The 27528-nt window shown below is 41.7% G+C and overlaps 4 protein-coding genes across 5 annotated transcripts; 1 reads left to right on the forward strand and 3 right to left on the reverse strand.

Moving 5' to 3' along the window:
* Positions 1 to 1211: 1211 nt before the first annotated feature.
* LOC128732331 (uncharacterized protein C15orf61 homolog) lies at positions 1212 to 2008 on the reverse strand. Its single transcript, XM_053825578.1, has 3 exons — positions 1900 to 2008; positions 1724 to 1831; positions 1212 to 1663 (listed from the first exon to the last, which is right to left on the reverse strand). Exons 2-3 carry the CDS (start codon positions 1826 to 1828, stop codon positions 1343 to 1345), a joined length of 426 nt encoding a protein of 141 aa, XP_053681553.1. The 5' UTR covers positions 1829 to 1831; positions 1900 to 2008; the 3' UTR covers positions 1212 to 1342.
* A 23-nt stretch (positions 2009 to 2031) lies between these two features.
* LOC128732321 (NADH-ubiquinone oxidoreductase 49 kDa subunit-like) lies at positions 2032 to 3617 on the reverse strand. Its single transcript, XM_053825569.1, has 2 exons — positions 3547 to 3617; positions 2032 to 3491 (listed from the first exon to the last, which is right to left on the reverse strand). The coding sequence occupies exon 2, from the start codon at positions 3465 to 3467 to the stop codon at positions 2061 to 2063; it is 1407 nt and encodes a 468-aa protein (XP_053681544.1). The 5' UTR covers positions 3468 to 3491; positions 3547 to 3617; the 3' UTR covers positions 2032 to 2060.
* A 4391-nt stretch (positions 3618 to 8008) lies between these two features.
* LOC128743336 (negative elongation factor B) lies at positions 8009 to 9964 on the forward strand. The gene is made up of 2 exons (XM_053839893.1): positions 8009 to 8191; positions 8255 to 9964. The coding sequence occupies exons 1-2, from the start codon at positions 8115 to 8117 to the stop codon at positions 9939 to 9941; spliced, it is 1764 nt and encodes a 587-aa protein (XP_053695868.1). The 5' UTR covers positions 8009 to 8114; the 3' UTR covers positions 9942 to 9964.
* A 1816-nt stretch (positions 9965 to 11780) lies between these two features.
* LOC128744756 (adenosylhomocysteinase-like 1) lies at positions 11781 to 25955 on the reverse strand. 2 transcript variants are annotated; one of them, XM_053842018.1, is made up of 6 exons: positions 25794 to 25955; positions 16716 to 17100; positions 16330 to 16649; positions 13405 to 13754; positions 12757 to 13328; positions 11781 to 12693 (listed from the first exon to the last, which is right to left on the reverse strand). In XM_053842018.1, the coding sequence occupies exons 2-6, from the start codon at positions 16723 to 16725 to the stop codon at positions 12566 to 12568; spliced, it is 1380 nt and encodes a 459-aa protein (XP_053697993.1). In that variant the 5' UTR covers positions 16726 to 17100; positions 25794 to 25955; the 3' UTR covers positions 11781 to 12565. The 2 variants fall into 2 exon arrangements, with proteins under 2 accessions (XP_053697993.1, XP_053698001.1); XM_053842026.1 differs by lacking the exon at positions 25794 to 25955 and adding an exon at positions 25449 to 25585.
* Positions 25956 to 27528: the final 1573 nt, after the last annotated feature.

Below are 27528 nucleotides of genomic sequence, written 5' to 3' on the forward strand. Positions count from 1 at the left end.
TATTTTCAAATCAGATACGTGAGTGATGTAAAACGCTGGTACAAATTTTCAACAAGTAATATCCTTCTCCTGATATCGTATTTGCCGTGCAACGAAAAATTACATCAAAACCGCCCTAAACTAAGATTTGCACATAACTCAGCAACGTAAGCAACCAAAGTTTACGTTAGATTCGAGCTATCAAAGTAGTCACCCATCCATGCCAATGTAGTCAATTTACTCGGGATCTGCACCGATAAATCATTGAATCGCACTATTACCCCCATCGCACTTTTACCGCTCCTTACTCTACTCCATTCTCCGGTACGCCGCCGAAGGTCGTTCTAAGCACTCATTTTTGAAGCAGGCTTGAGAGACGAAGCCCTCCGTGTGATTCGAATGAACTGGACAATCCACCCGAAATCCGAACAGAGCACCGTGTACAATCCATCGTAGAGTGAATCAATCATGATCTTCCATAGCTCTTTCCGGTCGATGGTATCAAAGCAGTCAATAAATAAATGAATGTGAAATATTCATGGCCCTTTGAGAGAATCTGCCGCAGTGTAAATATTTGAACCGTTGTAGACTGTCCTTCGACGACTGGTTTTCGTCGTTTTTTTTTTCATGCCGAATGTTCCGAGTCAATTTGGTTTTTGATTATACCTGCATAGTAGAAAAGTTCAAGTAGGTTGCCTTACTATATAGGACTAGGCTACCGAGTCTCATGATGTGGCTGACTTTTTAGGTTTAGCGCCAAGAAAACACATTTCGTATTTTAGACGCTCGCCCCGCATCAGACGCCGTCGTGAGCCACTCCTAATCTGGAGTATAATCGCGCACTTGATTGAGAAATCGTCAAGCCATCCAAGCACTTTTTCGACTCTTTAGTGTGAAAAGTTAACGTTTTGCATATTCGTCTACAATTAAGTTCTTTCTATCTATGAGTGTGTTATGTAGCAGATATTGTAATAACAGTAACAGTGAAAGATAAATCAGAAACTGTAATATTTGACAAAAAAATACATTTTCTGTAGATGCTGTCTGCAGCGCTTCTTTTCAGCTTTTTGAGACATCAACTTTTTGAATTTCAACCTTTCGTATGAGACTCGTTAACCAGACGACCTTATCTAGCTCGAGGCGACATTATGAAACTAGTTCTTATTAAGACAAAATGATGCAGTCAAAACAGGTCAATTAAACCTTGAAGCGAATTATTTCTTATTGTTCGTTTTTATTTGAAAAGGTAGTCTCTAATCTTTTGGGATGCTCCCGAAATCATCTAATCAGTTGCCACTTAGTTTTAATAAAAAAATATACATTTATAAACTCCGTAACAAATGCTCTTCAGCATTCAACTTTGCTAGTATTCCGAACCTTTATCCTCTTCATAGAGGAAGTAAATCGGCACTTTACCATAACTCTTTCCCATATCTACCCACTCTACGTGTCGAATCAGAAAGCGGGCAGCAAATCCATAACCAAGCTGTGGCAAACCTAGGTTGATAATTTTAATAATCCGAAAAAACGTATCGTCTACTGTTAGATCCTGAACGGGTCGTTTGGTGCAATGGTACTTCATATAGGGATAGCATCCAGTGCGCAATATGTGATAGTTCGTTCCCGTATCCAGCGTCCAGTTAAAATGTGATCGACCGAAATGATCGTTTGTGACGTCCCGGTACTGTAGAGACAAAAGTGTTCAATTAGATAGCATTTCAAATGAATTTTATTGCCAACCTACCTTGATAAAGTAGGACGTCCATGGTGGTTCATTGCACTGTTTCAAATATGCCGTTAATACTTCGGAAACTTTTGGTTTTTTATTAAATAAAGTTCTTACTAACATGATCTATAACCAGAAAAAAATAGGAAACTGTTTTACAAAGAGAAAATACCTCTCACAAAACGTATTCTTGCCTAAATCAACCAACAATTGAAACATTTAATTTTATTTCACGTACAAGTTCTTTATTTGTTTTTCAGCTGTTTTTTTATAGTTTACACGAAAGATCAGAGTTGAAATTGAATTTCGACGTACACTATAATTCTACTGTTTGTTTGCTTCGTAATTAACGTTATTAACGATCGATTTCGCCGAACACGACATCCAAAGTTCCAATAATGGCAACGATATCGGCAAGCATGTGGTGTCTGCCGACTTTATCAAGCGCAGCCAGGTGAGCGAAACCGGGAGCCTTGATTTTACAGCGGTATGGTTTGCTGGATCCATCCGAAACCAAGTATACCCCAAATTCTCCTTTGGGGGCCTCGATAGCGGTGTACGTAGAGCCAGGGGGTACCTGATAACCTTGGGTAAACAGTTTGAAATGATGGATCAATGCCTCCATGGAGTTCTTCATCTCCGCACGGGTCGGCGGGCACAGTTTAGCATCATCCGTTCGAATGTCACCAGCTGGCATTTGATTTAGGCATTGGTCGATAATACGCAGTGATTGACGCATCTCCTCCACACGGCAAAGATAACGGTCGTAGCAATCGCCCTTAGTTCCAATTGGAACGTCGAATTCCACCAGATGATAGGCATCGTATGGTTGAGCCTTGCGAAGATCCCATTTGATTCCAGATCCTCTAAGCATTACTCCGCTGAAGCCATAGTTCAGGGCATCTTCAGCCGAGACAACCCCAATATCCTCGGTACGTTGTACCCAAATACGGTTGGTTGTGAGTACATCTTCTACCTCATCTAAACGCTCCGCAAACTTGGCAGAAAACTCGTAAATATCATCCAACAGGCCAAGTGGCATATCCAACGCTACGCCACCCGGTCGGATGTAAGCAGCGTGCATGCGGGCGCCGGAAACACGCTCATAAAACTCCATCAGTTTTTCACGTTCCTCGAATAACCAGAAAAACGGAGTCATTGCACCCACGTCTAGCCCGTGCGTTCCTACAGCCATAATATGGTTTAGAATTCTAGTGATTTCAGCAAAAAGCACGCGAATGTACTTGGCGCGCAGCGGAACGTCAATGTTCAGAAGCTTCTCCACGGCCAGTGAATAGCACTGCTCGTTGCACATCATCGAAACATAATCGAGCCGATCAAAATAGGGCAAAGCTTGCGTGTACGTCTTGTACTCAATCAACTTCTCGGTGCCGCGATGCAAAAGACCGATGTGCGGGTCAGCCCGCATTACGGTTTCACCGTCCAACTCCAAAACCAAACGTAGCACACCGTGAGCCGCTGGATGCTGAGGACCAAAGTTCAGCTTCACATTACGGACGGTCTTTTCCACCGGAGCGATCTTGCTGTTCCATGGAGGAAGCTTCCACTTGGACGTAACCTCATCCGGGTACATCACGGCCGAATTAAACTGCTGGAAGAATTCCTCATCCGGATACCACTTGCCGGCATTACGAACCTGCTGGGAATTATATAAAGCTCCACTGTTTTTCAGCAAACAATTGGTTATATAAACATTCGAAGCAGCCCGTTTAACCACGGAATTCAGCACTGAGAAGGCCATCCTGCCAACGAAATGCAGTCGTAGCTGAAAGAACCGCGTTTATTGGACGAAATGGACACAATTTCAAAGCAGACTGCACCTATTTCAGTTCACTTTGGAACTTTTTCAGTTCGATAGCAACCTTTCGCAAATTTTCGTGCGAGATGGAAGTGCACTGTCAAGAAGAATGAAGAACAACACTCGAAAATAAAACGTATTTTGACAGCAAATAAAATTTCTCGCATAACTTGTGAAAATGGCTTAACAGCCAATCGCGAAGAATGGCTGCATAATGCGGGATACAAGATGTAAAATATTTATTTAAATCTTTAAATAAATTGTTTGAAACCAGGGCTGTCCTGCACTCAGTGCACCTAGTTTGCTTTTTTAGCTCTAACACCTCAGCCTTGACCTCAGCCAAACAAAATTCGAAAATGTTATGTATGGGACAGTTATCCAGCTTTTTACGAGCCATAATGGCGGACGTGTTCGTAATATTTAGACAGCATTTTTGACATTTCCCTAATACATCGCACGTTTTCTTTTCACGCGTTCACGGTAAAACTGGTAAAACTAAAGAAATGTACTGACAGAAAACGTGCGATGTATTGGGGAAATGTCAAAAATGCTGTTCGAATATTACGAACACGTCTGCCATTATGGCCCGTAAAAAGCTGGATAGAGTCGATTATTATCCATAAGATAGCTAAACTATAATAGCGAATTCGTAAATTAACCTGGGTTCGTGTTAACTCGAACCCAAAATTTATTAATGATACGCCACAGAGAATCTCTGTGGATACGCGCAGTTTGAAAGATCGACCCGTAAACCGTAATTCTGTCTCAGTGCGTAATGCTAGACAGTTTTAACCTACCCTTCAAACTGAATGCTGTCAGTTTACCCGGGAAGCAATCTCCGTTAATTTATGAACGCTTTGACAGCAGTTCGATTAAAACTGAGAGCTAATCGACCTGAGCCAGGTTTATTTATGAATTCGCTATAAATATATGGGTGGTGCGCAGAGAGCTGGATGCACCGCCCAGCAGAGATGGCATAAACCGCAGCGCAGACCAAAAGACACACATTCTTAAACAACACAACACTCGCCATGCGGTGTGTGTTCGCCCAAAAATCCCCTTCAGTGTCTCTTTTGCTACCCAACAAACATTTTTGTTGATTAGTAGCTTATTCAACCGTTATATAGCTAATTACCAGGTTACAAGCGCTTAATAAGCTGTTATACGACAAAAATGTTTGTTGGGTAAACACGCTCTTTCGTGTTTTACGCGCACCAAGAAAAGGCAGTCGCAAACGCAGTGTGATAAATTTGCTGCGTGCTTTACCACACCAAGAGCCGCACTCTGCGCGGCTGGATTGTACACCCTGCGCTGGGTCAGTTGAAGTGGTGTGATTGAAAAAAACATTTTTACTGTTGCGTCGCCTGATCCATACTAACTTAACATAGGCCATATTAGTTGTTCAGTGCAGCGTGTATTTTCACTTTTAAAAGGGCAGAAAATTTGTAAATACAAAACAATTTTTTTGCGTTAATTCCGCACGGAGTGTGGCAAACGGCAGTACCAAGTGCTGTTTGGATGATCACTCACTGGGCGATTTTCACCGAGTGCTGTCGTTCGCTCCCACTCCGCTTTCGCTCGTACGCTGTGTGCATATTAGCCACAGAGAACAGACTACCAGGTAATTGACAAAAAGTGTGTAAAAGGTTTTTATGTAATCTACGAGTAATCCTTCAATAGAGCACCCCTCGAGCAGTAAGTGGCAAACTAAATCTTGATGTCGCTGCCATCGCTGCTATGTAACTCCAGCACAAAGAAATATTGATAAAGGTACATGGATATTTTTTCATGCGTCTGGCAAACTATTTCTGGAGGGCGCTACCGACAGATTTTACACACAAAAAATCGATTACTTCCTTCGAGCCTGTTAATCTGTTCTCTGTGTATTAGCTGTAGAGGTGTGTTGCCGAATCGCTCTGTGCGACAAGGCGTTATATTGCACATAGTGTGAGCGAATGACAGCCCTGCCGCCCAGTGTGGACTGGCAGTGCGCCGTAAATACTTAAGATAGAGCAATATTGTGCTTTGCAAGAAATCTTTTCATTCTCGGAAAGTTCATAGCAAGCTGTCAAAATAATTCTGTATTGAGCGAAGCTGACGAATTTTCGTTAATTGAATATCGATATTTTTCATATATCGATACGTATACTCAGCTGAGAGCATAATCAGCAAAAATGCTCGCATCACGTGACGATCTGCATTTAACATTTGTTTTATAACACTCCGTTTGACTTGTTTTATAAGGTGTTAACATTTACAAAGCTGTTATATGCATGCTGCAATTAACTATTTCGAAAAAAAAAAACTATCGAGATTTCGTCCACGAATATCGGTACCAGTTATATCGATACATTATCGCCCAATGCTGACCTCGCCAAATATTGAAGGATGTGCTTTTGTCCAGAGCTGCCATACAAATAGATTAATTTCTATTGTTTAGATATTTGCAACCCCATTCCGTACTTCTTAAATTTTGTTACTATATTTACACATATTTTTATACTTATGATATTCAATGAATTTATATAATACATATTTTTGAATGTAAGATGCTAAAAGACATTTTTTTATGTAGTTTTAGTTGCTAAAGCATCAGTAACAATTGCACATATAAACCAAAAAATATTTGGCCACCTTTCCTTGTTCTCGTTGCGGTGATTGACGATGCGGGTTACCGCCGCAACAGGATGAAAATTTATGTAAATAACCGCAATACTTAGTTCAGTAATCTTTTTGATAATAATCGATTCAATCCACCTTTTCGCGTGCGTAATGGCGGCTGGTAGGTACAAGGCGTACAACTTTCGGAAAGCGTTCCCAACAAACATTCTTGTTGAATAACAGCTTATCAAGCGCTTGTTACCCGGTAATTACCCAAGTAACCAGTGAGCACTTAAAGAAGCAGAAATCTAGCTTTTTATTAGCCTATGGTGCACACCATATCGTGCAGCATAGTTTAATATGCCTATAAAAAGCTGCTAGAAAGCCGGTTTTGGCGAAATATCCGGCTACATTAGTGCTTGGAGACTTACAAATGTCATAAAACGTAACGCCTGTTGCGTAACGGTAAAACGTCAAACATAAAAAAATGCGAAAAATATATTGTACATCCTTTTTTTATCTTCCCTCTCTGTTATGCTTATTATGGCGTACTTTGTTGACGTTTCAAGATTGCTTTTTTGTTATATTCTTTTTCGGTTAGAATTGAACCGCCAGCCAGCCAATCTGTCGATTACGTGGCTTGGAGTGGAGGAGTAGGGCAACGCCTTTACCAGTTGATCTGTAAACGGTAGTTGCGAGTCAGCTGCCAATAGCTCTACTTAAATTACCGAAATTCTTAACTCGGATGTTTGATTTGCTTATCGAGGTGGAATGGAGGGAAAGATTTGATTTTTTACATTTCTTCCATAAGTTGCGCTTTGGGAGAATTACCTACCTTTTATTTTCTTTTTATGTGATGGCATACATGCATAGAAATATTTCTTGTAAAATCCGTCTGCATATGCCATATAGATTCGTGTTGATGTTTATTCTATCGGCGGTGCAGGATTGTGCGTAAGCTAAAAAGAGAGGGAAGAAGAGGCGAACCAGCCGCAGGCTGAAAACCTCTCTAATATAGAATTAAAAAAAGAGGGATGCATTTTTTTCTTTTATCACACGTACGTTCGCAAGCAGAATTCCTTCAAGTGTGAGCAGAGTTCAAAATCTCTTTTGATGCCGGTAACGGCAATAAAGCCTGCTTAGAGCATCTAATCAGCTTTTCATAGTGCTTCAAGTAAATTTTAATTCAACATTGAGAATGCCATTTTAAAGCTGCTATGCATTGACAATGCTGCTGAATTATATCTGGCAGCATGCAACTTGCAAATATAGAGCAGCTTTCAAGCTTAAATCAGTGCTTAGCGGTTACCTGGGTAGCTATACAAGGGTTGAATAAGCTACAAATCAACAAAAATGTTTGTTGGGTTAGCATGCCTTTGGCAACCTTATTCACGTCAAGTTGATATTTCCAGCCTTAATTGTTGTTGTAGAACTTTCAAGCGTACGTGAGCGGAGTCCTCAAAAGCAAATAAACATTGTCGAAAAGTGTACCCACTAGCCGCCATCAGGCGCGCGAAAAGGTGGATAAATGCCCCATACATAACATTTTCGAATTATGTTTGGCTGAGGTGTTACAGCTAAAAAAGCAAAATAGGTGCACTGAGTGCAGGACAGGCCGTTGAAACCGTTGAAATGATTGAAATAGGTTAAATAATGCTCAAGAAATTATATCTTTGCAAGGATTTCTGTTATGGATTACATACACTTAAATTGCAACGCTATTTTTTCTTGTGGCGGGAACATTGAAGTATTCCCACAGTTTGTAACCGATTTTTTCAGATACAGAGTTTTCAAATAATAAACACGAAAACCGCACGCAGCCAAATGTAAACGTCAGCGAAAAAAACAAATAAAAATGGCGTTGAATCACTTGGCTAGTGTTTAGATTGTGATTGTTTTATTATTTAAAATCTACAGATAAAGACCGTCGGTCCTTGACGCAAGTTTATTGTTGCACTCTCGTTGTTTTGTGCTAAACAATTGCAAACAATGTCTGCTCCACCCAAGTTCGCCGGTACAGGACTAGAAGAGGTCAATGTTCCAGGACAAGCATATCTTCGTGACGCGTATGTATAAAAATAAATGAATAAATGTCTCCAAAAAATTTATAATCGCTTTTCGTTTATCAGTCTCTCCTGCTGCGATGATCCCCTGAAAGCAATAGAAAACTTTCAGTTGGAGAATGGCATTCTGCTACCGTCGTTAAGACCAATGCTTCCTCTGCTGGATTTGCACGGAGTTCGGCGACTTGATTTTCACACATCGGTTCTGGAAGAACTACGAGACAAGCTGATAGCGCACATCAATGAAGTAGGGGCAAAGGAAGGTCGCGAACGTGACCGCAAGCTTAAGGAGCTGCTGGTGAAGAGTTTCCCTGTGGTGCGCGTGAAAGCCCTGCGCCCGGTGGTAATGTGCATTCTTAGAAACACCAGCCATATCGAGGATAAGTATTTAAGAATACTGGTTCGAGATCGTGAACTTTATCAGGACACCGACACGGAAGTTAAGCGACAGATTTGGAGAGACAATCAATCCTTGTTCGGTGACGAAGTTTCACCTCTGCTTTCACAATACATCAGGGAAAAGGAACACATCCTTTTTGATCACATGAATTTGAACAATCTGTTCTTCACCCCGACTCCGAAAGTAAGACGACAGGGTGAAGTTGTTCAAAAACTGGCGCACATGATTGGAAACAGTGTGAAGCTGTATGATATGGTGTTGCAGTTCTTACGAACACTTTTCCTAAGGACCCGTAACGTTCATTATTGTACATTGCGAGCCGAGTTGTTGATGGCTTTACACGACCTAGAGGTCCAGGACATTATCTCCGTTGACCCGTGTCACAAGTTTACTTGGTGTTTGGACGCCTGCATTCGAGAGAAAAATGTTGACATCAAACGATCCCGTGAATTGCAAGGATTTTTGGACAACATCAAACGTGGCCAAGAACAGGTCCTCGGCGATCTTTCCATGACACTGTGTGATCCATATGCCATTAATTTCTTGGCAACTTCAGCGGTTAAAATATTACAACATTTAATAAATAATGAAGGACTACCGAGGGATAACACAATTTTAATATTACTATTGCGAATGTTGGCGTTAGGTTTATCAGCGTGGATTATGATCGATTCGCAAGATTTTAAAGAACCCAAGTTGGATAGTCAAGTTGTCACTAAATTTTTGCCGGCCTTGATGTCGCTGATGGTTGACGATCAGGTGCGCAATTTACATTCCAAACTACCACCGGACGAGCGTGAAAGTGCTATAACTACTATTGAACACTCTGGACCTGCTCCGGATGCCGTTGAGGCGTACATCCAGGAAAGTTCGGTGGCTTCAATTCTTGCAATGTATTACACTCTGCATACATCTCGGCAAAAAGATCGCGTTGGAATATTGCGAGTCATGGCGATTTTAGCTTCTTGCAAGGATGATAGAGCGTACGAGGATCCATTCTTACATTCTCTAATCGCACTTTTGATCCCAATGTCCGAAGAATTTGCTAACGAGGACTTCTGTACCGGTTTATTCGATGAGTTCCTGTTTGCCGGTCTTACGCGGGACAATGTTACGCGACACATGCTAAAGCTGCTGTGGTACGTTCATCAACGATTGCCGCAGGGTCGGTTGCAGACGCTAATGAAAGCCTTGCAGCCAAACGCCCAGCACCACGAGAACGTCCACAAACTGTACGAGAACTTGCAGAAACGGGTAATCGCTGCTCACCAGGAGCCGGTACCGGAACCGATGGAAACCGACTTCGATTCGCCACTGAAAAGTGTACCAACGCCAGGACCGCATTATGTTTAGGCCAAAAAGTATTAGACTTATATTGAGCTTAATGTTGAATAAATCTAAACTACAATGACGCAATTTAAAGAATGGTTTTTCGTTCTGTGTTATAGCTAAAATTCTTCCCGAAGGGCTGTCTCTATGTATGTACTCTAATTTTACTTATTTTATTGTACCGCCTTGGCCCAGCAAAATTTGAGCAAAAATTTAAGAGCCTTATTCTACAAGTCACGCCGAGCAACTCGACTCGAATCGATCACTGTCGAGTGTAAAGTGCGAGGAAAATGGACGCCATATCACTAGCTTTTTAGCGGCCGACTCAGTTAAGTTCCTCGACATTGACAAGATTTGTCGCGTGTAACTTATATAATACCAAAACTGGACTACGGCAAAAAATGATTGGGGACAGCACTTTGTAGGCGGCATCGCACGACAGTTCGCCCTTCTCGGGTAGAAGGTAACTCCATCTTTTCACTAGTCCGGTAGTTGTTTTGTATCCCAAATTGTAACAATTAACCGGTGCAAACAAGTGGTCAGCTTTTCTGCTCCCATTTTAATAAGCTCCACTACGGTTACGGTGCCATCTTTCCCAAGCAATATATCGTTCTTTAGCTGCATGATGACCTCCTTAACCTCGCCTATCATTGGGGCTAGCACTTTTTTTCGCCATGTGTCCATGGTCCATTACGGCTCGCGGCACAAAACCTTTGCGGGATCCGTTCAGTTTATGGTAGAACTTTCGCGTTTCCTGAGAACGATGCAGCCGCCTCAAATTCTAATACTCCTGTTCTTCCAGGCAGCGCTTTTTGTCCCGGAAGATCTGGGTTCAGTTCACCTTCTTCTGTTTGTTTCTTTCCAAATTTTTACGTGTGGCAGCCTTGTAGCCAGAAGTATGCATATGCATATTTTGCCACCTTAAACTATAATACATTGTAATGTATTTAATTTAATGTAGTTCTAAACGAAAAATTATGCATATAAAATAATTGGAGTGGAAATAGCAACGTTATAGGGAATGAGGGTCGCTTCACTATTTTTGGCGGAGTGCAAACGAATAGCGGAGAGTAGCGTAGGCGTATGAACCAGCCTACAGTGGCTGTAGGCACTACTTGGAAAGATTCCCATCGTACGCCTGGCGAAAGTTGGAAGACTACGGTGGACCGGCCACGTCACCAATCAGGATGCCGGAAGACTGTGCAGTGAAATCCGTTCTCCCACTGGTACCAGGAATAGAGGGGTCCAACGTGCTAGATGGCTCAACCAGGATCGAGAACAATGGAAACGAATTCTTTATAAGGCAAGAGCTTCACCAGGTCACAGTTGGAAAAAGTAAATAAGTTGTTGGGCCTTGCCTAGAGCACCTATTTTATACGTCAACATATCCCGAAGCATGTTTGGAGGACCAATTTGAGGCGATGGACTCGATGGTCGGCACTTTTCAGATAATACAGACGTACGGACTTTCTGGTGAACAAACGTCGATTCAGTCCTCCTATCTCATGACGCACAAAATCCGCATCCAGAACTTATGCGTGTTGAATTCACGGACTTTAAGAAAAGTACGCTTAAACATCCATCGGTTATTAACTGAAAGAATAATTACAAAAATTCTAAACAGTGGGAAAAGAAAACTTCATGCAGTTGTTTGATATTCAGTATCTGTACTGGCTGGACGTTGGGAACTCCCATACTCCAGAAGGTCCTTGACGGTCAGACTAGAATCCGTCACCACTCTCATCAAAAACAAAATAGGTACGTTCGGCGTAAATGAATATTTAGCACCGAATATGTGTAAAATGCCTTGGCGACTGTGAGCTTATCACCACTAATCGAGACTAGAAACGAGATATTCCAAAAAGAATTTTCTTTTTATTCCTAAACTTTTGTTGATCAATCGCTTGATCTCGGCTTGATTCCATTTTGACCTAATCCGAGTTTAGCACAAAGGAGACCGAAAGCTCCTTGGAAAATTAAGTTTAAATATACGATAGTACCTGTATACTGGAAACAAGTGCGTCCGTAAACAATACGCTTAATATGTAATTATGATGCCTTATTTGCTTACAACCAAATGCTTTTATAGTAAAAAATCAATCGATAAAACTTAGAATAGTAGTACATATATCTCGTATTAATACGACGATTTGATCAAGAGTTGAAAGCGTTGTTATGCTGCTCGATTTGATGCAAAACGTGATAGTTGAATTGACTCTTTTGAATCGTATATGTAGTTATTTCCGGTACGCTGCATCGCATGCATTGATCCACAAAATACGTCTCACTTTGCGCCGATTCTAACAATATATATGCAGTGTATATAACATGGCCGTGCCGTTTTCTGTTGCATAGTAGTGGAAGCGGAAGAGTTTCGTTTCAATTTGCTGCTGCGGTTTTTTGTCCTACACGTTCTAAAAGTCTACGGTATCTACAATTTTCTACGATGCCTAGTAACTAACATATTTTTCTTTAATGGATAAACTAATTACTGTTCTGTACTGTTTTTTTCTTGTTTAAATCAACTTCTCCTGCATCGACGACAGTCGACCGCAGTTTAGTGGTGGTATGGCGAAATGAAATATACTAATTAACATTCGATCGGAATGTCGACGGCCGGCTAAATTCTTTTCGGATATAATAGCGTACTAATACCTGTAGTAATTGGGCTTAAATGGACCAGCCTTGTTCAGACCCATGTAACGAGCCTGCTCGTCTGTCAATTCCGTCAAGTGGGCATCCAGTGTTGGCAGATGAAGGCTGGCAACATACTCATCTGTTGAACAAAATTTGTCGACATCTATGAAATCTGTGATGGTAAAAAAGTATCAACACTTACCCATCTTTTTCGGCAACAGATACACGTCCGCCTTGTAGCGTCCGGACGGAGCGTTGAATAGTTCTATTAGAGCCAATGCTTGAGTGGCCGCTGTGATAGAAGCCACGAACGAGGAAACACTTGAGCAAGACAAATTTACGAGACGTCCTTCGGCTAGCAGGATGATCCGCTTCCCGTCTGGGCCAGGCCAAATGATGTGATCGACTTGGGAACGCATCTTCTCCCACTGCAGTTCCGAAGTTCGCAGACTGTTGACGTCGATTTCCGTGTTCGAATGGCCCATGTTGCACACGATGCAACCGTTCTTCATCTTGTCCATGTGCTCACGGGTCACTACATTTTTATTACCGGTACACGTGATGACGACGTCAACTGTCCTTATCACCTCGTTCAGCTTGACCACACGGAAACCATCCATGCAGGCTTGGAGGGCACAGATCGGATCGATCTCTGTAACGTACACGATGCAACCCAACCCCTTCAGGGCTTGAGCACATCCTTTGCCCACCTCACCGTAGCCGCAAAGAACCACTTGTTTACCACCAATCATAATATCCGTGGCTCTTTTCAAACTGGAAAAAGTTCATAATTTAAAACATGATAATCTCTCTCGCTACGTGTGAGCTAGTAACACAGTAATCAGTCTACCTATCAATAACCGACTCCTTACAGCTGTACAGACTGTCGAATTTGGTCTTGGTAATGGCATCCTTCACGTTCATCGCCGGAACGGTCAGCTTGCCCGTCTTCGACAGCTGGTACAGCCGGTGTACTCCGGTGACGCTTTCGTCCACAATACCCTTGATCATCTTGAACATAACCGGGTACTTCTTCAGCATCAGATGCGTAGCATCGCCACCGTCGTCCAGGATCATGTTCGGCTGCCAGTTTTCGGCATGAACGCACTTGTCAATGCACCACCAAAAGTCCTCCTCGATTTCACCCCGCCAGGCAAAGATAGGAACACCGCTTTCCGCCAGGGCCGCAGCAACCTCGTTCTAGAAATTGTTGTGGAAAAGTGGGTGAGAGGAAAGTTCTAATTGTTTATTAATTGGGGTTTATTGGAATTCAAAATTAGCCTGATTTATGTGCCGAATGATATTGGTAGAGCAAAAATAAATGCCCGCTATGTCCTTTCAATTACGCCAAATTTCATGGAGAAAGATTCAGGCGTTGCGGAGTTATATGACGAAACATACAGACATGTATTGACTTTTATATGTTTAATTTAGAGCTATGCCATTTGACTTTTTTTACGAAACTTTCTAAAGAGAAACGAGCGATGGTCCAAGGTTCTCTGTAGTGCACCCAAGATTTTTCAAAATAAGTCGGAGTACTGGTATCTCATTTTCACACTCAGCCACATACAGTTTTTCTGTAGGCCCGTATTAAATCTAGCAGGTCATTATTATTTATGTTCAACACCAGGTTAATCTGGGTCAGACAATGGAAACAGGTACCGTGCAAAAGCGCGGTACAAGCTGCGGAACAACCGTTTACCGGAATATTTCAAACTGACGGTAATCACCGAACCGCAACACTAAGCCATTCGACGCTAGGCGAGAACGATTGGTCACTATGACTGTTACGCATAGATGTCCCAGTGTTTCATTCGGGGTCACATCAGGGAACGATCGGTGAAGCAACTAAGTTCTTAGAGACGACGATCCATACACGTCCACGACGGGATTTTGTGCAGAGTTGCTTATTACGATCATGTCTAAAAAAAAAAGGCACTTCCGAATAGCCGTCGCGAAAAAAACATCTCGTCAAGCCAGATCACCGTTAAGACAATCATATCTACACTGTTATAGCAAAAAACATCGATTGTGGTTCGAAGAAATATTGCAAACTGGACCAGGCTGCGGACCCTAGAAGCATGTGGAATTTCGTGATGACGGTATTGCTTCTCTGCACGCTTGCCTATTCGAAAGGCTTCTCTTTCTAACGCAATGTTGACCAGTAAATTCAATAGCCTGTCATCTTGCATCAAACCATCTATCGTCACAAACGGGTGCGATATCTTACCCATTATTCTGGCGCTTGACTTTGAATCATCAAAATAGTTTGCGTATCAGCCTAGTCAGTTTTCAGCCAGGAAAACCATGTTGAAACACAATTCGCTCATTTCGTTTAATTGAATCGTACGCCGGCTTGAAGCCTTTAAACAAACCGTTAGTCTGCAAGTTGAATTTTTGGATCGAGCTTTTCCATGGGTATTCTGTCAAATTTCTGCAACGTATTGAAATATTTGTTTCTTAATTCTGAACATTTTTGTGTCAAAAACTTGCATCATAGCGGTTTTTGTTGTTCCTGAGTTATAAATAGTTGTCTAAATATTGACCTGCTTGAAATATTCATACCTCAGGCACCAAGCATCGCACAGCAAATATGTTTTATTGAAAATGTAAGTAAATTTTCTCACAAAATTTTTAATGAAACTTTGTTTACGTTTCCTCACAAATAATTCTGTTTTACGATACTTGGCTCAAGAATCATGAACTACAAAATTAAGCGATGTTCAAGAAAATCGGAAAATTTACCCTTGGGGTTTTCTGGTAAAATACGGGACGCCGAATTTTTCAAATATTGTTTTCATTCACAAGTTAACTATAATACCCCTACCAGAACGATAATTTTGAAATGACCTACAGCGTTACGGGGCACTGGCTTCACTACGTTAATCAGTCCCTATTTCCCAAAATCACTGGCCTACGACTGGAAATTAGTATCCTCTTTATTTTCAGAATTTTATTTTTCGGCTTTGCAGTCCAATTGCTGATGAAAACGAACGTTTTTCTTCTACTTCCGACGTTTCAATTTATATTAAATCTTTTTCAAGGATTACAAAAATGTCGTTTTTCGTCTATCGGTTCTATTCAGTTGAGTATTAACGGTCATTTTTTCATACGGGGCTAGCATTCGTTTTTGCATTAGAATTTTGTTTAGAATTATAACAAAATATCACAATTTTAAAAAACTTTTTAGTAATTTGAGTTTGGTACTATGCGCTACCTTTACCCAAAACTAACTACTCTTTATTTTCCAAAAAATCGTTAAAAAGAGGAACCAATTCACAACGCAAATATGCTTTCTAAATGTGTTCCGTAACGCTGAAATGTGTCATATGCGAGGAGCGTTTTATCATAGGTTCGGATGACCATATCACTGCCATTGTTAAGTGAAATACAAGAAAATTTACTTACTGTCACGGCTCACGGGATTTTGTTACTAAAGCACGTGACAAATAATATTCTTTTACGTATAAACCAAGTGCCACAAATGTAGAACACATGATGCGTTAGGTATGTGATTGTGTGTCACACAAAATAGATAGCAAATTAATTTCAATCAAAGCTTATAATTTGAGGTCATTTAAAACCGCTCATTAGTCGTAGAAAGAACGGCACTTGTTTGTCATAAAATGGTGCCATTCAATGCCGAACACGATATCACACTTTCCATTGCGGTGTTATCTTTTCTATTTTTTCCCCTCGATAAGAACCCTTTTCTTTCACTTGTGCAGTGGCAATGTCAATCTATCGTAATTATAGTGATATACCAACGACATACCTGTGTCGAGTAGATATTGCAGGCGGCCCATCTGACGTTGGCCCCGAGACATATGAGCGTTTCGATCAGCACAGCCGTTTGTGCGTTGATGTGCGTACAGCCAACTATGTTGGCCCCCTTGAGCGGTTTATCCTCGAGGGCTTGTTTGCGAAGGGCCAGAATCCCTGGCATCTCCTGTTCGGCAATTTCGATCTCATGTCGACCGAACGAGTGCTGCTTTATGTTGCGCACGCAAAAATCCGACTGTCCTTTGGAGTTTTGCTGCACCTTGTCCCGAGGGGACAGATCATCCTCCTCGGAGCTGCTTTCGGTGTATGAACCTGCAAAAACAATGTAATGCACCTTACTGATACGGTCAAGCCACTACCTTTCAGTTGCATACTTACTCATACTCATCCTGACGGCGGATTGATAAAGACTGACTGAATACCTCGCGGGTGGAGCTCAACAGCAAAATCTGCACTGCCAGCAGAATATAAGCTCTATTTGTCGCTTCGTGATATCAGCAGTGCTCTGGACCGACCAATGTTTCCGTTTAAAATCGTTTGTCGCGATCGCGTGTATTGAAGATTTCAATAGCGGTGTTTGCTTACAAATCACGATAACCGCTAGCGTTGCCTTCGCCTATTGCATAACGACTGCACGCCGCTGCCGCTGCTATTGTCAGACCTTTTTTACTAATATCTCGTACGATAATTGCCGAATAGTCACCCATCGAATGACGTCCAAGTTGCCGTGTAAGTGTGCTCTAGCGACTTAACTCGTCGGGTACTAGAAAAAGGTGAAGAAGTAAACAACGATGAATTACAATATTTATCATTTTAATAACTGTTGCGCTCTGCTAGCAAAGATTCCACTGTTAATAAGATGTTTCCGTTTAGGGGGTATACTCCGACGAAAACTTATTCCAACCAACCGAATCTGCCGGGTAGCGCAATCGCCCGCAGATTAATGATACACAAACATACGAAACAATCATTGATCGATGCTCAATGCGAGGATCGAGGCGCAGACGCAGGGGCTTCTGCTGGCTTAATTGAAATCAATTTGGAAAAATTTGTAAGCGCTATATAGTAGATTACTGCAGAAAGGCGGCCGGGTTACAGTGCGTGTGCGACGACCTTCGCAGCTATGAAGCGCTATTTCAAAAGCATTATGGTTTAAATAGAATTTGATGTATTTTTAATAAACCAGAGACTCTTAAATGTATTTGATTACGTGCATCTATTTAGTATCATATTTTACCATTGTCCCTTATAAGAACAGAGTTCGCAGAAAATTACAATCATACTGGATTTTTCCAGTTGCGGCTAGCGGCATGTGATTTTGAGGGTAACAGTTATATTTAGAAATAGACGGAGAGTACCCACAGCATAAAAGTACATATTGATATGCTGACTGAACTCAGATTTTTATGAAGTGAGAAAACACAATCAAAAATCTTTTTTCAATTGCTGTAATATTTTTTATAACTCAATCTCTATCGCTACTAGTATACTATTATACTTGTGAATCATATTAGATTCAACCTTAATAAAAATTGTGTGTTATCACTAGGAAAACCCGCCAATAATTAGTGTCCATTCTTCTGAATGACATATTCAACACTGATAAGTGAAAAACAAACATCTTAGCAGGGGATTTTAAAAATCAACTAACATATTTATGGCCTTTACCGTATGATAAACTTCTTTGATTTCAATTCTTAGTTTGCTCTACTGTGATATCGTAAAGCATGTTGTACCTAATGTTACAGTAACAGAGATATCGTAAATTGTACACGCCGAACCTAGTTTGGGTGTACCCTTTACGATATCTCTGCAACGGACGTAGAGGGAAACGTGATCACAAACAAGCGCGAGATGGTAGACGGATGGAAGCAATTCTTTGAAGTTTTCTACCATCATGGCTTGCATCAGTTCAAGCGGTTCCAAACCAGATGAGAATCGCTCAGCCTAGCGTACGGATAAATCCTGTTCGGAGAACGACTCGTCATTCCATCCCAGTACCGCAAGCAGTGTTTGAAACAACTACACCTTTTGACATTCTGATACTCCACAAGCTATGTGACTGGCCCTCGCTCGACGAAATGCAGGCCTCTGTCAAGGCTTGTGCGAGCTCCTCCTCACTCGGATCCAGTAGAAAATTATCCAGTTAAAGTCTGGCACTTGCTAAAACCAGGTCTGGTCTCACTAGCTTCACTTCCTGGTGCAGCTAAAGGGTGTCCCACATCAAATGGCATCAAGGAAAAAACACTATACAAAATTACCCAATGGGAATTTTCTCTTAAAATTTGAGTAGAAGTAGTTTAGAGCCCCAGTACAAAGTACACACTGTACAAAACGCTAATTAGACCGGTTGACCTCTAGGGGCACGAAACATGAACACTGCTTGAAGAGGACCTACGAGCACTCGGAGTTTTCGAACGGTGGATGCTAAGAACCATTTTTCGCGGAGTACAAGAGAATGGTGTATAGAGGCGAAGAATGAACCACGAGCGCGCGCGTCTCTAGAACGAACCAAGTATTCAGAAAGTGGTTAAAGCTGGACATATACGTTGGGCAGGACACGTTGCCGGACACGAATGCCGGACAACTATCCTGAAAAAATGGTTTTCGCATCGAATCCGGTAGGAACAAGACGGAGAGGGGAACAGTGAGCGAGGTGGCAGGACAAGGTGGAGCGAGAACTGGCGAGCACAGGGTGCCCGCGGAACTGGAGACCTGCTGCCATGGACCGAAGTAGATGGAGAAATTATACTACGCAGGCCTTGTCGTGAGACGTTAGGCCAATTGAGTAAGTACGTAACTAGTTTAGAGTCTATTGTTTACACTGCGTTTTTATCGCAATCAGTTTGTCGAAAATTGGAAAAAATGGCGTCACCCGAAAAGCAACGTCGCGAAATGATTTTGCGCAAGCACCTGGAAAATCGTCAGCTCTCTCATCGGGACATCGGAAAAAAACAATTCGAAATTGTGCACTCAACGGTGAGTCGTGTGAGTAAACGGTACTACGAAACACTGAGCATCGAATGGAAGCAGAAATGCGATCAAAATGAATGTTCTATTAATGATCAGGATCACAAGCGTGTCGTGAGAGTTTAAATGGAATTCCAATGCTTCGGTCAGGGATGCGACCAAAAAGTTGAATCTGTCAAAGTCTTTCGTTCAAAGAGCCAACCACCAGGAAGAACTGCATACGTACAAAGTGCAGAAGTCTCCATATCGTGACGCATGGCAAAATACGGTGGGAAAGTCACGGGCCCGGAAACTTTACACCCGGATGCTGACGAAGCCTCATTGTCTCATCATGGATGATTTGGCAAGTGATCTGCTCATGTGGCAAACGGAGTGCGCCGTTCGTAACTACCGGGACTGTAATCGAGCAGTTCTACTTCAAGGAGTCGCGGGCCCCATGATCTTCTCGTCGGATCTAGCTTCGTTCCGCTATTTAAAGGATGTCCTGGAGTGGTATGAAGCAAACGGGGTCACTTTCGTACCCAACGAACCGGAACTAAGGCCCATCGAAAAATACCGGGCTATTATGAAGCAGGCACTACGGTAGCATCCCAAGGAGGTTAAATCTGAGGAAGACATGAAGGAAAAACGGGTTTCCGTACAGAAGAAGCTACAGCCAGATGTTGTACAGAACATTATGAGTGGAGTTGAGTGTAAGGTGCGAGCATACGGTTAAGGTATTGAAGTTGAATGAAATAAATATGCCAAAAGCTTACTAATGGACAGGGAATTAAAAATCACGAACGCAGAACGCACGGGAGATAAAGATATTGTCCCTACTTCACAATGTTGCGACAATGTATGATGAAAGTTTGTCACTATTGCATGGAAGCTAGGACAAAGACAAGTTATCGTAGCTGTTCATCGTGGATACAGATATTTCATGACAACTATGTTTTAAAAATCCTTTAAAAACCATCGTCCTACACATTTTGCTAGCACACTAGCACCCTCTGTTATATGCATGTTGCGGAGTAGCTTGCATTTGCAGGGTTTTATGCTGTAGGGTTTATACATTTGTATGGTTTTATACTGAAAACTCGAAGCAACATTCGCGCGCCATATTGCGAAACATGCCTTTTTAAAAAATGACTGGTTTTTGATTGGACGATGGAATTAACGCGAGTGTCTCGTCTGTTTGTCTGTGGTATTGTCTTTAACCAGCCAACTGGCGACAGACATATTTTATTGTATTTCTGCATCACCAACAACAAGCGCTTGTGAGAGCGACTGTGTACCAAAATATATTCTCATCGAAAGTTGTCCTGCATGCTGGTGTGAAGCGACATTCATTTGTCCTAATATTTTGTTATCGTGATACATTCTGGTGGCTTCGTATGTCCGATCTAGCTTCTTCACAATCAACTGGAATATTGCGCTTCTGGCTTCCAGCAGTGACTACTCTGCAGCATGTCCAGCAATCTTGCAAATCGAACGATAAGCCAACGATACCTATTATCACGCGAGCGAGTATGAGAAGCATAGCATTCAACGCTTACGCCACTGTTGCTGTGTGCAGACATTCTGCTACCTACGAACTCGCGAACGCACAGCCTCACACAGTCAAACAACTCGTGAGCAACCAGCTGCCCGTGAGCGCTAATACAGATACAGATGCATTGCATTGCAACAGTTCCTCGGCGATCTTCCAAGAATCAAAGGATGCCGTAGTAGTTCGACCCGTACCACCTTCATTAAGAGGGAAGATGTTGGAGACGACAGTATTCTCAGTCTATCAGCTCAGTGATCGCTTCATTTTTCTATCTGCCTTATATATCCCACCTGATCGTATTCACAACAACGGTCTAATTAACGCTCACTGCCAGTCAGTTTACTCAGTTATGAGGGACGCTTCGCCGCTCGTGAGATCACAGGACAAGATCCCATTCATTTCAGCGGCTCCATATTTGTTAATCAATAGAGTTCCACACCATCCTCCTCCAATCGTCTGCATTGAAGATAAACTCCTTTAGGACTTCAATGAACGTTCAACTGCTATCTCATATAACTTCCATAAAACATCAATGATTTGTTGTCCGGTATTGACTGGACAAACACATTAGATCCAGACGACTTTAAAGCCGCTGCGCAGACCCTCACACATGTCTTGCTATATGCTATCGATCGACTTGTACCGAAAAGAAGACGCCGTAGTACTCATCAACCCTCTTGGCACACGAATGAGGAATTACGTAAACAAGCAACGTAGAGCCCGGGCTCCCGTCATCAATGGAATACAACGGGGAAGTTGCCGCTCCTCAGGATATTCTGCCGTTCCAAATAGTTTTCAAGTGTTTTCACCAATGAGATATTGAGCGGGGATCGTGTTCGATTGATTTCGAAGGCCATGACCATGCTCAAGTCATCCTTCAATCCTGGACCCGATGGAGTACCTTCCGTATTCCTGAAGACACACATAGACTGCATGAAACGTGATGTAGGCAACTATCAAGGCATCAGATCGCTGAGTGCAGTCTCGAAACTATTTGAGCTAGTGGTCAGGGAACCTCTGCTTCTGAAGCTCTGCTTCACTGTAAGCAATATCTAAGTGCTGTTCAACGTGGCTTCACTTTACATCGCTTTACTACTACTAATCTGCTGTGTCTTACCTCATATAGCTCAAACAGATGTTTTATACATCAACCTTAAGGGCAGCCTTTGACAAAATAAACCACGCCATCACAATTCGCTATGACGGCACCGCACGATCTCTTTTCCACTTACAGAACTGCCCGTAGTTGAATGCGTGAAAATTATTTCCGACATATTTCTATCTTTTGCACTCTTAAACAAATCGCTATTCTGCTTCACGCAAACTCGAAACTAATGTAGGTGTCTGCGTGTCTCTACTGTGGCGCCGCCAAAGCGAATTGCAAGACTACATAGACTGGGTGTTAGCGACCGTTTGCAATGGTTTCGCTCGTATCTCACTGATTGACAGTTGGTACTTGCCGTTGGAGATCATCGATCCGATAGCTATCCAGCTTCGTCAGGTATACCTCAAGGAAGCCACCTACGCCCCCTGATTTTTCTACTTTATTTCAACGACTTTAATTTGATCATTAGGGGCCTCTCATTTGCAGATAATCTTAAAATGTACTTGCGGATCCGCTCGACTGACGACTGTCATTTTCTTCAAAATCAACTTTGAGGCCTTTACTACTTGGTGCAACGCGTGAACTGTATGATTTACATATTAGAGGCTTGATTGCTATCTTAGATCCGCAGTTAACGGACAAGCATCATATCTCGTATGTTGTCGCTAAAGCCTTAAGATCCTTAGGTTTTATTTTTAGGATCGCGAAAAATTTCTCTAGCATATACTGCCTCAAATCGCTTTACTATTTATACTATACTATACTATACCTGAGATACTATACTATACTATTATATACTATACTACAGTCAGTTCTGACATACTGTTCGTCTGTTTGGAATCTTAATTACAACAACAGCGCTGCAAAAATCGAGTCCATTCGGCGTCGATTTCTTAGATACGCTTTGCGTAAACCTCCAGGGAAAACCCGTTCCGTCTTCCCAGCTATGAAAGCCGCTGTCGAGTGATCGATTCGTATTCGTAGGGCTACTTCCAGAGCACTGTTTATTGCGGATACCATTCAAGGGAGAATTGACTGACCCGCGCTGTTGGGACAGATTAATATAAATGTTTAACCACGAGCGCTACGAAACAATGCAATGTTGAGATTGCCACCTAGTCGTACTAATTAGACAGCATGAACGGCGCTATCGGTGGTCTGCAGCGGGCCTTTAATCAAGTATCGTCGTTATTCGACTTTCATCTGCCACGACGGATACTTCGGGGAAGATTCGTTTGCTTTTTTCAGGAGAGGTAAACCTCGAAACTACAATTATTTTAAGATCTCGCGGGCTGTTGGCATCTCACGAGATATGCGAAAAAGACGCTACGAGGCAGTGCGCACGCGAGCTTGCAGGTAGCAGAATGTATACATACATCACCTACGATTCTATGTCGTACGCTTTCGTCAGTGAAGTAAGTGTTGGATGCTATGCTCTTACACTTGCACGTGTGCGAGTGGGCCACGCTTGCTTCTCGCTCGATTTGCAACATTGGTTGACATTGTCCAGTGACTTTCACTTTAAACTCGTCAGTAGTTTAACAATAACAGTTAAAACAAAAAAAATAACAGTTTTATAGGATGGTTTTGATGAAAAACAAAAGATTTAGTAATTCTCATATATTAAATTCTTGAAACCAGAAGAAATGTACATGTGTTGTTAACAGATTGTTGACTTTAATGCCAGGTGCACGCAATCAGAGGCCAAAATTAGCCGCACGGAATTAGGGCACCTTACGGTAGTTGAGAAACTGACCTCGGTAAGTAATACAATTACAATAACATATTATTGTATTATAGTAAAAATTATTTAATGTAGTATAATAAATGTTACACAAAGGAGATTCTCATAAGTGCGGATTGCGCACAAGTATTTACTTTAATTTTGATTTAAATTTAATTTCAATCGAATAACAGTAATGAAGCCTGTTCGTACAAATTAATAATAATCCTGAAATTTACCTACTAGGTATTCAGTTCAGGGCAAACAACGCGGTTTTCGCTGTTAGACTACCGATTTTTCAATCACAGAACTGCTTTTAGCGCACGTGATTAAACACTGAAAGACTTGGACCTTCAAAACTAGCAATCAACTTAACTTTTTTTAAAGAAACACAAAAATTGTGTTTGCGCAATTCTAGAGTAGTAAACAGTGCTGTAAAATTTAATGCCTGGAACATTTAAACTCAAAATTAGATGAATTCAATAATTTGTCAGATCAAGACGAAAGATTCTAACCATACCATGCAGGCGAACGTCATATCTCTCTTGCCAAGGCATCGGAACAAACACGTGACGCATCGGATCAGTGATGCTACTTAAGCTGTCTATTCCAACCACCGGCGGCTTTAGAATGTAGAACACGTGCATTATACACCAACCTTCGTCAGCTTTCCGCCTGCGCTGGATTGGACAATCTGCCATACGCCTTATCTTGCTGTCATTATCCCACCTGCTGCATGTGAAGGTATTGTTTGCGCGAAGTTTTTCGCTGAAAGCTGCCAGTAAAGGTACGTCGAGCGGAAAACATAGCAGCTCGACAAGCTAGTCATATGAACAAATGGTGGACAAATTACGTTGACGGCGTTAGTTTCTGGACTCTGAAGTGTAAGCTAGTCGAAGCTCATTACTAGATAGATAACCGGTGGTGTGGAGGGCTGAGAAGATAGCACACCGCACGGAACCGGTTTTAATTGGATGGTTAAAAAGTAGACGTACGCAATTAAAACCCGTCGACAAGCAATGACCTAGTTTGGGAGTAAGTTTGTTATTCTTGTCGAACCGTATTGATCTCTGCATTCAGCAACGCAGAGACGACAGTGCACACTTTTCTAAATCAATACTAGATAAAATTTAGCATAAAATAGATAAAACATGTAACTTTTTGCAAACCTCACGTGTAAACGAACGATAAATCATTGCTCTCCTTTAAGTTAGTCATCACGATGCAAATGGCATGTACGGTATTCCCTAGAGTATTCACAATACGACTAATACAACCGGAAAGATAGAAAAATTATCACCCTCGGCAGCATTGCAAATAACAGCGGTTACGCAATACCGTGCGTTGTCGCGGACCTGCCTATAACTAGTGTCGTTGCATCGAAACCACTCTGCTTTCATTTAAATTGAAATTAATTCAAATCGTGCTGAAACGCATTTGTTAGCTCTTGCTCTTATTTCTACGTTTCGAGTAAATGCTGTTTTGTCTTTAATAGTGCATTTCTATATCTCAGAGCCACTCAAATGCACTTAGAAGCAGTAGCATGCAAATACCTAAACCTTTTTTTTTGCGTGACTAATGTTTAAATGCATCAGAAATCGATATCAAAACACCGTCCAACTGTCGCTGATGTGGTCAAGGTCGCTGCCAGCGTATCGGCGGTGGCGTGGCGCATTCGAAGGTCTTGTACATTTATAGCTGGTTATTTTGATTCACCGAAAACTTTTTAGCAATCAATTATTCTACTGTGGTTTTCAGCATAATGATACCTTATGCACCCACCCCTTATAGTGACTCGGGCCAATAAATTATTTCATTTCTTTCTGCCTTGCATTACACTTGAACAATTCACCGTGCTGCTTCATTTATTCCAACCTGGCGAAGTTTTATGTAAAGCTATAAGCTACTGGAAGATAGCTACGATGATGGCCGCCCTCGCAGTCGGTACTGAAGTTGCCTACTAGAGGTCCAGAAAGGCCATTTCCACAGTCCAGATTCAATTCCTATCGCACATTTTACACTTTTATACTCAGAAAGCTAGTTTTACGAATGTTACTTTTGATATTTCGGCAACTACATGTGAGGCTCTATTTAACAAGAATTTGGACACCGAGGAAAGCAAATTACCTTTATTATTCCAGCTAAAAATATAAGCACCGCTAGCACTATGGTTCACTACTCAAGAAGACGGAGGAAAAGTTTTTGATTGCTTGCTCTCTCGAAACGCTCGCGAAACCTCTCAAATCAGTCTGCGATTCTGATTTCTGATTGACTTTTTGCGACTACGAACACAGCGAAGCAGAGATTTTGTGGTCTGCTCGCACTTTTATGATATTTCCCTGAAGAACTGTCAGCGGCAAAAGTGACAAAACCAAAACTATATCGTTCTCTTTTTCACGTACAACACAACCAAACAAATAATATCAGCAGGTTCGCGTTCGATAGAGTGCAGAAAGAATAGAGACTGTCAGAGATTTCGGCGACTTTGGCAACTTTTCTGACTAGAGGTTTCCAGTAAGGCGTATAAGTGCGTAGTAATCAGAGATCACTTTTGTAATCATTTACGAATTAATCAGGTAATCAATGGTAATCATGATTAATTTATAGTAATCACAAGAGATTGATTACTGGTAATCAGTAAAGTAATCAAAAGTAACTCTTTTCGAAGGTGCATAGTAATCATTGCTGTTGGAAACCCCTTTTTTCCAGGTTTTTCAGCCCTTGCGTTAATGTGTCGACCAACATTTGAAAAGGGCGGATAAGCCAACTGTCAAACGGAACGAGTGACCCAAGTAACCACAAGCATTAACGCATAACCCCATATTGGCTGTAGCTCGGCATCGCTAATACTCAGGCGTATGAAACTGAAGGGTAAAGAAGCGGTTAACATCTTTTGACGCTTCCTACACGTCCGACACAAAAAGAAAAAAAGCAAAAAAGTAACTTTGTTCGGGCGCTTACCAATACACATTCATCCGAGGCTTAAGTTAGAGCGGGCTAGTTACAAATACATTTGGTCCGAGGCAAAGTTTGTTATGGGCTAGATGAGATGTTGGCTACACGAAAAATGTATGGGAATGACATTTGTGACAGTGGGGTGCTAATACTAGACACCGGTATATCAGCAATTCGCTTGGTTAAAACTTTTGTATAAACATTGCTAATATATAATGTTACAATATGGTGGGGTATGAAATGGGGAAGGCAAATGAGGAGGGTCCAATATAGCTCTAGCTATCCCAAGCCCCTACCTAGCGCCTCCACGTGGCCATACCCGGTAATGCTCTATTGAGTAGCCGAGCTAGGAGGTGCGGTTCCCGGCTGCCTGATCTCAAAATCGAGGTTTTGGGCAGACGGCGAAGCCACACGACTTTGTTAATAGGTAAGCATAAAATAAGTTATTTTAATTATTTTTTTCGTTTTAGCTTATGAAGCACCTCGTGCTATATAAAACTTTGGCCAATACGAGTGTTAATACTGCACATGGATATTGGATACTAGAAGAAAAAAATAAATTAATTATTAGAAGCACTTATGGAAACTAAAAGGACGCAACTCTAATCCATTCGAAGGACTGCTGGTGAGATTATTCCGAGGGGCAAGACACTTCATAATATTATCATAATATTAATATATATGGACCTATTAAAACCCTATAAATGTATAAATAAATGTAACTTTATAGGGCTTTAAGTTATATTATGGGTGGGAAAGGTCAATATATTAAGGTTGGAAAAATATTTCCATAGAGAAAAGTAATATATTTTCAACAGTGTCTTGCCCCTCGGATTATTCTATTTTTATCCATATATACCCAAGGGGTCGGTCACTCGGCACAGCCGTTTTTATGTTAGGCGACTTG

The sequence above is a fragment of the Sabethes cyaneus genome, chromosome 1 (assembly GCF_943734655.1).
Source record: "Sabethes cyaneus chromosome 1, idSabCyanKW18_F2, whole genome shotgun sequence".
In the NCBI taxonomy this organism is placed as follows: Eukaryota; Metazoa; Arthropoda; class Insecta; order Diptera; family Culicidae; genus Sabethes; species Sabethes cyaneus.

Coding starts and splice junctions, on each gene's coding strand:
- LOC128732331 (XM_053825578.1), bottom strand. CDS start 1,828: ATGTTAGTAAGAACTTTATTTAATAAAAAACCAAAAGTTTCCGAAGTA. Junction 1,664..1,723: donor GGACGTCCTACTTTATCAAG/GTAGGTTGGCAA, acceptor TTGTCTCTACAG/TACCGGGACGTCACAAACGA.
- LOC128732321 (XM_053825569.1), bottom strand. CDS start 3,467: ATGGCCTTCTCAGTGCTGAATTCCGTGGTTAAACGGGCTGCTTCGAAT.
- LOC128743336 (XM_053839893.1), top strand. CDS start 8,115: ATGTCTGCTCCACCCAAGTTCGCCGGTACAGGACTAGAAGAGGTCAAT. Junction 8,192..8,254: donor CAAGCATATCTTCGTGACGC/GTATGTATAAAA, acceptor TTCGTTTATCAG/TCTCTCCTGCTGCGATGATC.
- LOC128744756 (XM_053842018.1), bottom strand. Junction 13,755..16,329: donor GCAATATCTACTCGACACAG/GTATGTCGTTGG, acceptor AACAATTTCTAG/AACGAGGTTGCTGCGGCCCT. Junction 13,329..13,404: donor AAGGAGTCGGTTATTGATAG/GTAGACTGATTA, acceptor AACTTTTTCCAG/TTTGAAAAGAGCCACGGATA.